The following is a 14,776-nucleotide window of genomic DNA, read 5'->3' as shown; positions in this document are numbered from 1 at the left end:
GCCAGGGGTAACCTTGGGTTAATCTGAGCCTTGCTGGAAAAGGGAAATGTTCCCGTTGCAAAGCTCACCTGGGCACTGAGGCTGAGCCACGGACCCTTCGCATTTGGCCCTGTCCCCCTTGGGATCCTTGCCTCTAAACTGGAGAGACACGGATATGATGGGTGCAGCACTGCGTGGGCGAGGAATTGGCTGGGTGGTGGCACTCAGAGAGTTGTGCTCAGCGGCTCAATGTCCTGGTGGAGATCAGTGACCAGTGGTGGTCTTGGGGGTTGGTATAAGGACCAGAGCTGTTGGACATCTGTCAGGGACACGGACAGTGAAATTGAGGCACCCTCAGCAAGTTTGCCGATGTTGGCTAAGTTATTGCTGACTAAATATCAAAAGAAAAATCAGTTTTTAACTCTCCAGAGTTATAAAACTCCGAAACAAGGTGTGAGGGATGCTTGGGATCCTGCTCTTGGAGTCTGCAAAATGGAAAGTTTTATTTTATATTTTATTTTATTTTATTTTATTTTATTTTATTTTATTTTATTTTATTTTATTTTATTTTATTTTATTTTTATTTTTAAGAGTGTGTTGTTCCTTGTTCCACTTCTGTCGATAAGCACAGTGCAGCGCCTCCTTTCCTTCACGCCCTGTGATAAAAGCTCACCTCGATGTGTCAGCACCGGTCCCGCGTCACTTGCAGCTGCTCCTTTCTGCCTGAACGAACCGTGTAGGATCACGATTCCTGGAGCGAGGAGGTGCTGTGATTTATGTTTGACCATAAATCTGGCAAAATAAGCTGCTCACTGGAAAAATGCTGGGTCGAAATTGAGATTCCTTAACGGGCATCGATTCAGCACAAGCAGCCAGATGCATCCTCAGCTCTGCAAGGAGAGCAGCTCCCCCCGCAGCGATGGCATGGCTGGGGGGCTGCGGATTTTTCTCCAGACTATTGATGCTGTAGGCAGCTCTGAACTTCGAAATGACTTAGCATGGCCCAGAAGTGACATGAGGCTCTGGGAAGCAAACGCAACATGATTCAGCCTCAGAAACAAATGATCTGGAAGGGTTGCTTGGCTTTGTTGTGTCGTGTGAGTTGCTGCATTATTTAACCTTCTTCCTTTTAACTAGAGCACTCTATATTTAACCTATCTAAAAAAAAAGAAAAGGAATTTTCTGTAGCTCTGTGTGACAAGTTGGCTTTTTCTGTGCCCTCAAGGTTCGTCTGTCTTGCAGAAAGACACCAGGTCCTTGGGCTAAACTCGCCGTCTTCCTCTGCCCTTCCTGAACGCTGGGGATTTTGCAGTTACTTGCACTTAAGAGGATTGGTAATTTCCTCGGAGATGACCGTAGGATTAAACAATGGCGTTTTGAAATTCTGGAGTCCTTTTTTTTTTTTTTTCTGGGCAGATTAAAAGCTAGAATGCTAATATGTCAAACGGCTGCCCACCAGGGGTCCAAGAGTGCCCTGGTAGTTCATCCCCACGTCCCATGGCGAGCTGGTGAAGAACGGAAAGAATTAATTCAATTTACACAAACCCATAGACAAATACAGACCCTCACTTTTTGAGTCACTTTTTGAAAGTGTCTCCTGCTTGCTCACACGCTAACTGCATCCATCCAACTTGTTTTTGTAGAATATTTTTATTTGCAGTGTGTTCACCATGAAATAGAGGAGAAAAAGAAAGCAGCTTTTGAAATGCAGTTGTTCATGTACATAGCCCTGTCCCTTTTGTACAACTCGGGCTTAGTGTGCTGGTTGTAGCCCAAAACGACATGGGTAAATCCTCACAATTTAGCCCAATCTGCTGTCCTAACCGTTTGTGGCTTCGAGGTTACGTGGTGGTGAGCCCAGGGCAGCGCCTCGTGTCCCGGGATGTTCCCACGTCACGTCCCAGAGCTGCCCGGTGCCACTGAGATGCTGAAGCAATCATTAATAATCTCGAAGTGCATCTTTTAATTTAATAGCACTACAAAGTGAGCGTGAGCCTGGAAGAGTGTTTGCGGGTAATCAGATCCAGATCCCAGCCACTGCAGGGAGGGGAGATGCGCCTGGCTGGGCTCGGCTCCTTTCGCTGCCTCCCTTCCCTGCTGCTTACCGAGAAAGCTTCTTCTCATTCCACGCTAAATATACTCTGGAGATGACACGAGCAGTTGTTCTGGTGCAAATTCTGGCTTGGAGTCTGGGGAAACACTTCGGGGAGGTGCTCCCTAGCAATTTCCCCTGTAAATTTATGGAGAAAGATCTGTTCCCTCTTCCATATATATATATATATATTTTTTTTTTTTCTAAACTAAACTGAATTCTTGCTCTTTTCTTCACGCTATTCAGAACAGTTTTAATATCCACAGACCGTCTTTCAGTCCCAGGTCCCCGTTCCCAATCTGTCCCAGGATGCTGGATGCGTGATGTGCTGTGCACAAGTCTTGCTGTTGTCTCACCAGTGCTCCCGTTCTCTAACTGCCATCCCCTCCCTGTTGGGCTCCTGCATTCTCTCGTCTCTTTTCATCACACAGCTTCGTCTTTCTGTATTTGATTTGTGACCTCAGCCTGTTTCTCCTTGAAACCCCTGATCACAGCATAAATTCCTGCTAGGTCCTGGTTTGCTCCCTGGCATGACCTTGAATTTCATAACGTCAGACTTTCTGATAACCAAAATCACCAACTCCTTCTGGATGGCACCCTGACACTGCTGACTTCATCTTTTAAACTCATTTCATCAGCACCCTTTCTAAGATTATAATAGAAGATTTTACATGTGACTTGTCCTGGATTCTCGCCCTTCAGACTTCCGTGACTAGTTGTGCTCCTCCGGCAAGATACTTCTCCTCTTGACATCGCCAAGCCACTTGTCATTTGGCCAATTCTTTATTTACCTTTATGTCATTTCCTCGTGTCTCCACTTTCCCTAACATTTCCCCTGGCTACAGATAAAAATATTTTGCTTTCAGCTAAGTCGAGTCTTGCCTACTTACTTGGTCTCCAAAATCTGTTCTGTTCAATCTGTTGCATTAGCGGCGTTCTGCTTTTCAGCGATGCGAACAGCTTGTCTTCCAAAATGTCACTCACACGAAAACACTCGGGTAAGGTTTTAGGGAGCGATCGGTGTCTTCATCTCACAACCATAACGACCGGCTCCGCTGAAGTAGCAGGGAACAAGGAACAGGAACGGTCTGCTAGGACTTGTGGAGGGGCCAAAGAACGTGCAGGAAAGCAAACGCGTACCGAGACAGTTTCCATCTAATATTGGTCTCTGCTCCTTTCTGCACGGTGGCAGTTCTCATTTCTTGGAATTCGTCTTTGAGTCAGCCGGAGAATTCAAGTTTTCGGAAGTGCTGCCGCCGTCTCCGCTGCTGAGTGAGCTTCTCCTGTCGCTGCCGTAGCGAAACTGCTGGAGAGAGGGCACCGGGTGCACCGCCGCGTCCCCGCGTTGTGCCCCGAGCATCGGCAGCCCTGCGAGGATGGCTGCGTAGACAAGCTTGGGCACCAACTCTCAGTGAGGTGGGGGGGCTAACCAGGGCTAAACACATTGATTCGCGTCGTGGAACACAGTACTCGATGCAAATTCTTTGTCTGAAGCCATCCCTCCAAAAATATTGGGGGTGACATGAATTTTTTTCTTTTTTCCTCTTTTTTCCTCCGCTTGGGAGTCACCTCCTGCCTACCTGCCTGCAACAAGCCGGGGGTTTTTGCCTCCCAAGGGTGCAGCGGGTGCTGTGAGCAGCTTAGCAGCTCTCGCTAGGTGCACGCTGCACCCCCGGGGCCGCGCCGCTGCGTCCCAAGGTCACGCTGTGCGCTCCTGTGTTTTTCCTAAAACGAAAACAAACCCGAAGCCCTGTCTGCCCTGACTGCAGCCGTGCCCCGCAGGGCCTTCACTGCGGCTGCAGCTTCGCAGGCCACGGAAGCCTCCTGACAACCCTGCTGCTGTCCACTCCACTTACCATCAGCCCCACGGCAGCGCTGTCGCTCCCGCGTTGGCTCCGTGCCTCAGCCCCGACCCTGCCGCGTACGCCTAGGTGAGGCAATTCAGTATTAGAGCAGAGATCTGTGTAATGTGTTTGTTTTTTTTTCTTTACATCGTGGACCTGCGGTGTGCAGGCAGCAGCTACGCCGCGGCCACCAGCCCCAGCAGCCCGTGGTGAGATGCTCCCCGCGCACCCCGCTGCGCGCCGTCTCGGGTGGCTTGTCCGCACGCATCAAAACACTCTGCAGGTCAGATGCACGGAGAGGAGGCAGCGTTGACGAGGTTTACTTAGCACTGCAGAGCACCCCTAACGTCTTTGTGAGGATCCAGAGAATTCCTAGAAGCCTGGGTGACTTTCACAGGGCTGCAAATTGCGGAGATTTCAAAGGAGCAGCGGCGGCGTGTCATTTGTCTCATTCTCCAAGCAGCAGCTTCCTGAATAAGTAGCTATAGGATCGGAGCTTCTCCCGGTATTATGTAAATGGCTTCATGCTTTGATGTCCCTCGTGTCATTAGTTTGACACTAGCTGGAATTAATGGCCATAAAACTCTATTACAAACGTGGCAGATTTTCTCTTGACTGCTCCCGATTCCTCGCGTGAGCTCGCTGCTCTTGCCATGGGATTTTAAAAGCGGAAAGTAGGTCACGGCGATGTGTGTGAACACGGGCTGGGAAACGGGCTATCATCGCAGCATTAAACAAACATGACTGTCATGCTGAAGGGAAATTTTCTATTTTAAGCGCTTCTTTCCATTATCGCCATCTCATTCTGCAGGGGAAGCATATGGGGACTTCTGCGGGCATGCACCCGCAGATGGGATCCGGGAAGATGCGCGCTCTACGTGTGCACAGATATCCACACACATGCATGTAGGTTAGCTGCGTGTCCAGGAGGGACAATAAATATCTGTATTGTCACTCCTGAACGGGCCCGGGGACGGCTCCTCTGCACCTCGTGCGGAGCAGGCGGGGAAGGAGTGAAAGCAGTGAGCTATGTGGGTCAGAAGAAGCGACGCGCCTTGGATCTGAGCAGCAATCAAACCCTGATGGGTGTGGGGCTGGAATTACTGATGTCGTGTGGACCTGAAGCAGTGTTAGATTCTTAATTTTTCGGAGTTTCTGGAGCTCGTGAATGTTTGCCATGCGATCCTGCTGCCCGCGGCTTCCCTGCCAGCAGGTCGGGGCATCTGGCTTTGGTGATAAGTGCTGGCCTCGGAGCCGGGAGTGTCTGAACTAAATTGTTTGGATTTTTCTGCTAGGGGAAGGGCTACCAAGGGAGCTGCTGCCGTGTCTGCTGCGTGGTTTTGCTGATGAGAGCCGAAGGAAGATAAGGATGGGAGATAGGTTGGAAGGCAAATAAGTGGGATGGAACCGGCTATTTTTAGGCAAGGAGAGGTATGAACAGCAGGGAGGGAAAGGCGGTGAGCTTAAGGTTGTCTTGACAGATAACTCTCCAGGTAAATCTGTTGGAAAAATGCAAAGAAAAATGCAAAACCGAAGGGAAATTATTTGTGTATAGGCAAGGCATTCATAGACTCCTGCTAACATGGCTGCGTCGGGAGCTCTTGAAAGGGTCAGGAGAAAGCAGAGGCCTGAATTATTAATTTTTTTTAGCTAGGATGTAAAGCTCGAGTTGTAAGAACTGTACAGATAAAGGTACAAAGTGATTTGTAGCCACTGAAGCACGAGTCAAAAAGAAGGGGCTTTCTGATCTCCAAAGAAACACCCACTGCCAAACAGATGGAGGAGAAAACACTGCCAAAAGGCTGCAGAACTCAGACCCGTGTCTGCTGCAGGTCTGGTTTATGTTCTTTGCCCTGGTGAGCAGTACAGAGCTCCGTGGGATGGGGAGGGAAGGTTCAAGCATGTTTAAACCTGGGGTGTGCGCTGTGTTTGTGGGGCTGGGGGCCCAGCGAGGGCAGGGCCTGCATTAAATTCCTGAGAAGACATCAGGACAAAGGAATCAACCCATTCACAGCCACCTGGAGAACAGCGGGGTGAGGAACAGGCTCTGGAGATGGTCCCTGGAGCTGCTTCTCTTCCACAAAGTCACAGATAAGACGGGGCTCAGCACGGAGCTGCTGCCTTCTGCGTGGCTGCAAATGGTAAATTTGGGGTCGTGGAGACCTCACGGAGACATCTGGGGCCATCCTGTGCCCCTCCAAGCTGGGAACCAGCTCTCCAAGTGCCCCTTGGTGGGAGCTTTCAAGGAGCTGGCTGGACACTTTGGGTACACTGTTATATGGACCTCGTTGTGTTTGCACACACCGACTTCCACAAGGGTTCGCTTGCAGATGATGCTCCTCCAGCAGTGCTCTAAGTGCTTTTTTGAGTTTCAGCTCTCTTCACTGGCCCCGATTGCGTTTGAAGAAAGCGTTTAGCAGAAGAGCACCTGGAAGCTGTCAGGAGAGAGCCCGGGATGATGGATCTCAGCGCAGGACGGCTCGGCAGAGGCTGTTATTCTGCTCCAGTTGCTGTGCTGGCGGGGGCAGCTCTGCCCGCTGGCTGCCGAGCAGGCAAAGGCAAGACTCTGGGGACGTGGGGAACGCCTGATGTTTAACCGACTCCTTAAAGACATCTCAAACAGAGAACTTTTTTTATGAAGAGTGGAAATGGATCAGTCTGTCTGGGATAAGAGGAGGTCTTATGCTGGTAAGGACTGATCTGAAAGGTGAAGAAACACCGTGTCCGGCTGAGGAGGTGTTTGCAGACGTGTTTTTCAGACTGTTTGGGTACGTGTGACCTGGTCCCAGTGCAGACAGGTAAAGCTTAGAGCAAGTTGAGTTCCTCGAGCCACGTTACCGAGTCACCATCAGGTGGTAGGTGAGGGATGGTTTCCTTAAAACCTCGCTGCCTTTTTATATCTCAGCTATTTTTTGAGGGTGTTCTCTGCACTGGGGCTTTCTGGGGCCGGGCAGGGAGCACCGTGCTTCGAAAGCCCCAGTCCCTGGGCAACCTGTTCTCCACCCGAGAGGGAGGAGATGTCCTGCTCTCAGCTCACACCTCTGCTCGATCCACAGATCCTGCTCGCTTGTAGAGCTCGTGGGTCGTGCAGCTGGGGCTTGGTGCATCTCTTCTGGTAGCTTTTTTCTCACCCTTTCCCACCTGCATCTCCAAGAGGCGCAGGGGACACCTACAGCTCTGTTAGGAGACTAGATAAATTGCCCTGGAAGAAAAGGACTCCCAAAACCTGCCTTGGGAGGAAAGGAAAGCAAAGCCCTTACCCCCAGTGGGGTTGCAGTCCGTACCTTTGTGGTTGAAAGAGTTGAGCTCTGAGGCTCAGCACCGACTTTTGCTGAGCAGATCCTCAGGTGTGATCCTTGCTGCTGCTTCCCCTGCTCTCAAAGGCTTCTGCTCTGAAACTGAGTTTCTCGGGCTCCCCTTTGGCAGCAGCAGCTGGGTTTGGGCAGGTCTCTGCATCCCCCGGGAGCCCTTGGATCCCTCACTGCGAGGCTTTTGCCTCAAAATTTTGCTTCATTCAAGTTCATAAGCTTTAGGCAAAGCTGCCTGGTGGGGCCTCGTAAGGACTCTGGAATTAGGAGGCTGGAAGGTGGGAGTGTTTCCGCTGACTCAGGCTTGGGTTTGTTCCCTTGGGGTTTCTGTGTGGATACATCTTTTATGTTGTCTGCATCTTGTGCTACGCCTACCGACCAGGTTCGTGTTCTCTGCATGGCGTTGGGTTCAAATACTCACTACCAGGATCTGCAGAAAGCCCTCAGCTTTCGGAAGGAGCCCCGGGTGAAACAATCAAACTGTTTTAGCTGTGTCACTTGGCTCTCCAAAATCTCACGTTAAAAAAAAAAAAGGATAGCAGGGAGTAAAAATAACTCAAGGGCCTGGTTTTCAGAGACGTGGTGACACCGGTGGTGTTCCTGCAACCCTCCTCTGCCTTCAGACCGAAGTGGCCTTTTCTTAATTCCCCTCAAAGAAACACTTTATGGGGACAAAGTCTCCGAAATGCAGCGATTGTGTTTGCCTGCGCCTGTGACAACGCTGTGGAAATCGGCCTCGTTAGAGGCTTTTGTACAAAAATAGGACTTCTGTTATAAAAAACCTGCGGGATCTGCCCGTCAGCAGATGGTCTCTCCTGGGCCAGGTATCTCGCTCAGAAAGAAGTGGCTGTTCAGGACCCTGATAATTGCTTTTTCCTCCCCAAATCAGTCCACGCAGGGTGTCCGTGCTGCCTGCCCAGGTGCCTTGCTGGGGAATCCTTCCTCTCCTCCTCAGGCCGATCACCTTCACTCCTGGGGACAAAGAAAATGCTGATCCGATGAGGGAAGAGGAGGCTTTGGGTTTGGGCACATCCCTCGTTTCCCTTCCAGTTTGGAGGCTGGGCGCTCGAGGAAACCCCGGCAGCGCACCTGGGGCACCTGGAGAGCGGAGCCGGGGGAAGGCGCGCGGCGTCCGGAGCTGCCAGCGAGCTGCCAGCCCGCTCTGCTAACATGGGAGATGCGATAACAAATTACTCACTTCCTCAGCAGCTGACATTCCCCGCGGGAAGCAGGAGCCCGAGAACAAATAGCGCCGGCAGAGCAATTAGAGCCGAGGGTGGGAGGTGTGCGGCGTCGTGCGGGCGCTGCTGGAGGAGCCTCTCTCCGAGGAGGAGGAAGGAACGAAGCTCCACAATGAGCTGCAACAAATGCTTCTCTCTTTTTTTTTTTTCCCTTCTTTCAGATTCTTTTTTTTTAAAAAAGGTTCAGTGAAAAACTTGCGCTGAACGTCCAAGTTACTGACTTTGCATCTTTTAAGCCGGGAGGTGCCGGCTCTGGCAGTCACGCACTGAGCGTTTTTGGCATTCCGGGTTATACAACAGCAGGAAATTTCCGAAGGAAAGCAATAAAATGTTTCTTGAATTGTCGGCACCGTCTGAAATGCCCTGCAGTTTCTGGTGGACCTTTTGTCATCTCCTGATCTTTCCCCGTCCAGCCTGGTGGTGGATTTTCATTTACTTCTCGCTGCAACAAAGTCAGTTTTAGAGCGAAATCAGCTAGATTTGGTTTTAGTGTTAGCTCCTGGTAGGTCAGCCTTTATCTTTTTTGCAAGGACAGAATTTTTTCACTCCAAAAGCAACATCTGAACAGCGTGCATGACTTATGAGCCTGGGAGGGACCTCTGCCATCTGATATCTAATCCCACTGCTCGAACAGGGAGGCCAGGGGAGGTCGCTCGGGGCTCCGTCCTGATGGATTTTGAGCCATCTCCAGGGATGGAGACTCCCCAGCCTCTCCGGGCAGCCTCTCTGCTCTTCAGCTTGCCTCACAGTCTGATTAAAAATTAAGTGGAGCCACCCGTGTGTCAGCTTGGCAAGAGGAAAAGCAGTGGGCAGAAAGTAGCCAGCTTGGTGGCAAGGCGATATTTTGCTTTCCAGAATAATGAAAGCGATGATGAAATATTGAGGAGCTGTCCCCGCAGGGTGCTGCCCATTGCTGCATTCCCTTTAGGGCCGGGATTTGGTGCCTTTACCCTAAATAATGCATTAGTGGCACCAGCAAGGGAAGGGGGAGACCCCAGACCTCTGGGCTTCCTGCTTGTTCCCAAAGCCCTTCCAGCAGCACCTGTCAGACCCCGCAGCCTTTTTGTGTGTTTTGTGATCACCAGGAGCATCCCGTGGTGCGTGGGTTATTGGGGTTATTGTGCCAGCACCAGGATTGCTCTGGGTCGTAGCAGTTGATTTCAGCAAGCTTGGCGTCTGTGTAGGATGCTGAACCAGCGCGGCGAGCTGGGCAAATTAGCTTTGGGAATCAGCTATAGGAACGAAGCTCTTAAGCTCCTCTTGCCCTGTTTGCTTGGCGTGGCGCTGGCAGGGGCATCCCGTGGCCGCAGCCTCATTAACTTGGCAGCTCCTTAACCTCCAGCCAGGGAGCTGCTGGGTGACCTGCCGAGATTAGCAGGCTCCTCCGGCAAAAAGGCTTTGGGGTGGTAATCCCCTATAAAAGAGAGCTCCTTGCTGCAGGTTTGGCTGGGTGATTCCTGGCAGCCCTTGGACACGCAGGAGCGCGGTTCTGTACGGATCAGCCTCGGGGCTGGCTTGTGTGGCCGGGTGGTGCTGGTAGGTGCCAAAACCAACGAAGTGACACCGGCAGCAGCTTTGCTGAACGCTCCGACTCCTTCTCCAGGACCAGCAGTGGGATCAGTGCAGGGAGAGCGCCACGTGCATGGGCTCCTTATTCTTACTCTCAGAGGCCAGCTCGCTCTGTAAGTACTCCGTAAGGGTGAATCTTCTTGAAATGAGGCTTTGCGAGCTGTGCTCCTGCATCGGTTTCTGCGTGGTTGTACCTGGGTTTTCAGCTACGAGCAAAGCTTTAATACCCAAGAAATTACAGCTTGTAGGATCTGTCACGTTCACATTTAGCATTTTGTACATTTTCTGCTGCCAGTGGGTGCTCCTAGCACCTCGGGAGTGGTCCTTGGAAGAGTTGGGCTGGTTGGCTGTGTTTGTTTGGGCTCTTACCTGAAGCTCACGTGCACGCTGTGGTTTTTAGGAAGGTCTGCTGGGTGTGGAACTGGAAATCCTCTTTTCTGCAACCCTTGGGCCCCTGTTTCTGCGATCGCCTTTCTCGTGTCTGGCCAGGCGGGCACAAACGAGGAGGAGCTGAGGATGGGGATGGGGTGGGGATGGATCAGGTGGATGTGTCTGCTTTTAGCTGCACGGCGAGTGGTGCCAAAACCCGCTGTGACTAGGAGCAGTGAGGGGTTGTTGCTGTGCCTGGTTGCTGCAGACTTAGCAGGTCCCAGTCTGAAAATTCTGATACAGTCCTCTTAGAGAAAATCGATGTCAAATTGCTGTTGGGCTCCCAGGTCCCTTCCTCACGCCGTTTTTCTGCTTTTTGTTGGTTTTGTAAGAGAAAGGAACGACAGCTCCTGTCCTGAGCAATGTCCAGCAGAATGCAATTAACCCCCTCGCTATCGTATCCCACACCCTTATAAATAATGGTGCCTCCTGACACGTGCAGGGACGCTTTCTCTTCCAAACACTTTGTGAATTCAGTGATTGTTGTCTGTTGTTATACATGATTTCCTCTGCATGCCTGGCATCGCCATCCTGTGCCTCCTGTGCCATCCTGTGCCTCCTGTGCCTCCTGTGCCATCCTGTGCCATCCTGTGCCATCCAAAGCTGGCTGGGGATTTGCTCTGCCCTCGCCGCTCGAGCCAGCCGTGCCAAACGTGGCCGGGCAGCAGCAGAACAGCCAAAAGGCACTGGCAGACAAGCAGCGAGCGCTTGCCAAATCAGCTGGGCTTTAGGAAGCCCGTAGCATCTGCAGGAGGTAGGAATAACTCCCCTGACGGTCAGAAATTGGATCTGTTCAGAAACAATTCTTCCTGCTTTTTTTTTCGGTGGTGTTTACACAGAAACGAGGTGGTAGAAGGTCACGTCCTTAGATATGAGAGCCTGAATTCCCATTCCCCGGCCTTCAGAGCTCTGTAAAGGTGACGAGATAATTCCGTGCCGTTCCGGCACCGTGCCTGCCACGCCTGGTGCCCCACAGCAGGAATTGTCCCACACAAGCTATATCTTGTGTTGTATATTGTATATCTTTATTATTTCCTCTATTCTGTTACTTCCCCATGCTAACATTGTTTTTGCTTTTATTAACTGCAGTTTTGCACTGAATCAGGGGGCTTTTGGAGGGATCTCTTCCTCTGCATGTAAGCAGTGTCCTCTCCTGAGCTGCAGCCTTGCGAGCGCAGGGAGAAGCACTGAAAGCACCCAGAGGTGTACTGGCAAGAGGGTGTAGAATATTGCATTAGGTAATGAGGGGAGGAGTTTGTGTATTTTTTGATTTAATTCCTATCCAGAGGAAACTGGAAATTGCTTTGGAAGTTTGGTGATGTTGACCTGATAAATTCAGGTCTCCTGAACCCGAGGACTGATCTGAAGAATCAGGAGTCTGGGAGCCTGCTTGGAGCCTTCCCCCTGCATTTATCATACTCGAGAACTTCAGGACTTGTGGTCTTGCACAAGAACCAAAACCACCAGATCTGGAAATGTTTTGAACAGCAGCTGAAACAACTGCACTTTCCTCAGCAGTGGCTGGTTTGGCAAACACTTCTAACCTGAAGTGTAGCTCAGACCTTGCAGGTGCTGGCTCATGCACGGTGAGCTTTTGCGTGCTGTAAAAAACTGATAAACCCCTTAAACTGAACCATAACCTCCCTCGTCCTGCCCACTACCGCTCGCTGCCCCTGCCTCACTGCTCTGTTGGAGCAATTTGAAGGTGAAACTAGGACAGGATCAGTGGAGGTGTGCGCCCGGTTCCCTGGTATCTGGAGTCACCCGCGGTGCTCAGCCTGTCCACGACTTCATCCCCAGGCACGGCGCTGGCAGAAGTGTGGCTGGGGTGATGCAGATGTGTCCGTGAAGGCCCAGCACCGAGGAAGAGGAGGAGAAAGAAGAGGAGGAGGAAGAGGAAGAGGAGGAAGAGGGCAGCAGAGGCTCTCAGCTCGCAGCTGTGCCTCCTTGCTCTGATTCCTACACGTTTCCCCACTTGTCATAAGGACATCAGAAAAAGATGATGGTGTATCCCCAATATTCCTCAGAACAGCCCAATTTAAACAATTTTACCTCCTGTAGTCTAATTTCTTCTTCATTTCCATGCATCTTTATGGGGCCATCTGTGGGATGGAGCGACCCTAAAGGCCTGGCCCTAGGGCCCGGAGCCCCTGGCACGCACACGGCCGGTGCCAGGCCACGAGGACTGGCATCCCAGCGTGGGTTTTCCTAACGTGGGCAGCAAAGGAGGACAAATATTTCCCTTGGGAAGGTGGAAGCTGCTGGGCTTTGATGTGCTGTGTGCTTCGGGGCTGTGAACCAGGGGGGATTGGGCTTAAGTGCGAGGTGAAGATACACAGATAAAGGCCCTCCAGGCACTCAGGGAAAGCTTATTCCCTTAAATGATCTGGAGTTTGCCCTCCTAGTGGAATACAGAGCAAAAAATCTGTATGGGTGCTGCCTGTGTGTGATGCGAACACTTTTATTAATACAGCCAAAGGCAGAGCATCAAACACGATGCCTGTGTGGGAGAGAAGGGGCCGTGACCTCCCCTCCTCCCCGGTGTGACCGGTGAGTTGTGCTCAGCACTCCTGCATCACAGGCGTGACAGCTTCGGGCAGCTCCTCGGGGTTGTTCCTCTTCTTGTGAAAATTCTCCCTAACGATGAGTGCGAGCAGCTGATGCGAAAGTCCAACACTGGAAAAAAGGCAGCGCCGTGGTGTGCCAGTTCTCTGTCCTTGGCCATATTGATCAGCTTGACCTGGTGTGTAATAAAATACAGAAAGTCCCGTTGTTCTGTATCATATTTAAGCATTTGCATCAAAGCAGTGGAAAATAAAATAATCACGAATTCTGCTTCGGCTAATAGTTCATGTCACCTTTGGCCTTTGAATGTCATCATGGGGTAATAAACTCTAAAAGGTTTGGGTTATTGTTGTGTTTTTTTTTTTTTTGACTGTGCCATTTTCTTCCCTAATTTCAGTGTTCCCAGGAGAAATCATGGATGAAAAGCTATCCTACAAAGAATTTCTCGATCGCAATGACACCTGGGCGATGGATGAGAGGGACCTGTGCTTCGAATCGCAGCCCGTGTTCAAACCCATGGAGATGGCAGGTATGCCCCTGTTACTCCTCCAACTGCTGCCCCTGCAGAAAGATATCTTTCACCCCTTTTTCTCTCATTTTTGATAAAAAAATATGTGAAATCAATTGCTAGTTTTTGAGGGAACCAAAAACCAGGCTTCCCAGATTGCAACAGGCTATCAGCTCGGGAAGGAGACTGGCTGAAACGGGATGAAACCTAACTATTTTGTGATGGTTTTGAACACCGCAGACCTGCTTAGGAAATTATTTTCTTGCTATCTGAATCTTGTATTTGCTAAGAGATTCTGTGAGAAAATTACGAGCTGTTACAATGGTGAGAAATGATTCACGGAGCAGCTGGAACGAAAGAACCACTGGTTTCTGGAACAGCTTCTGCCCCCGCCCCACTGCTTTGTTAGGTGGAGAATGGGATGGTGCTGTAGTTCCACTCAATAGCCAGATGATAAAGTAGCTGATTAGGGCAATTTAAATACCTAGCCCATCCTCCCATCTTCTCTTTGCCGAAATGAAGCAAGTCGGTGGGTGATCTGTTGCAGGAAACCACGTCCTTAGGTTTCATGTTCTTAGAGTATCTCCTGCACCTGCATGTGCCTAAATTACCGTGCATCCTGCAGGACCAAGGCATTCCTCGGGACTGCCCTTCCTGGTGCTGAGCAAGCAAGAGGCAGCTTAAAGCTGGATAAATTCCTACATCTGAGAAGTGACAGAGCAGGCGAGCTTTAAGAATGCCAGCAGGAGGGGAAGTAGTGAACAGCAGTCTCATAAAAGTGTATGGGTTTATTGCATATTTTCAGTCAGGCTCTTTGTAGGATAATTTCCCTCCAGAGGCAAGAATTCTCTGGCCACTTGTGTAACAGGTCTCCCAACCAGCATTGCTGTAATTCCTCATTCCGTGGTGAGAAACATGGCGAGAAGCTCGGTTTGGCTTCTGCAATCCTCTGCTGCTTCCGTGCAGCTTAAAAAATATGTGTTTGAGCCTGCTCCTCTGCTCCTTATTGCAAATACCGAGTTAGGGTCTGGTGCTGGGGCTCAGCCCTGTGAAAGCAATGGTTATCAGCAAAATCTTACATATATATATAAATATATAAATATATATCTGTATATATATATCTCACACTATTTGTAATAAAAAGACTTGTTTAAAAGCGTTGTTATAGTGCAGAGTGAATAAAACTCAAGCACTGCCTCGTTGCTTGTGAGCCTTAAAATGCTGTCAGGCTCTCCATCAGG

The 14,776-nt window shown here is 50.5% G+C and overlaps 1 protein-coding gene across 13 annotated transcripts in view; it reads left to right on the top strand.

Annotated features, from left to right (window-relative positions):
- MAP4 (microtubule associated protein 4) overlaps nucleotides 1–14,776 on the top strand; it is a 138,786-nt gene that overhangs the window by 67,520 nt on the left and 56,490 nt on the right. For all 13 annotated transcript variants that reach the window (XM_038173900.2, XM_038173899.2, XM_038173898.2 and 10 more), the window contains one exon: nucleotides 13,425–13,556. In XM_038173900.2, coding sequence (XP_038029828.2) covers nucleotides 13,425–13,556 — 132 coding nt within the window. The remainder of the gene's footprint in view (nucleotides 1–13,424; nucleotides 13,557–14,776) is intronic.

Source organism: Anas platyrhynchos, chromosome 2 (assembly GCF_047663525.1).
Source record: "Anas platyrhynchos isolate ZD024472 breed Pekin duck chromosome 2, IASCAAS_PekinDuck_T2T, whole genome shotgun sequence".
Classification (NCBI taxonomy): Eukaryota; Metazoa; Chordata; class Aves; order Anseriformes; family Anatidae; genus Anas; species Anas platyrhynchos.
Note: the sequence above shows the minus strand (reverse complement) of the source record. Positions and strands in the feature narration are given on the sequence as shown.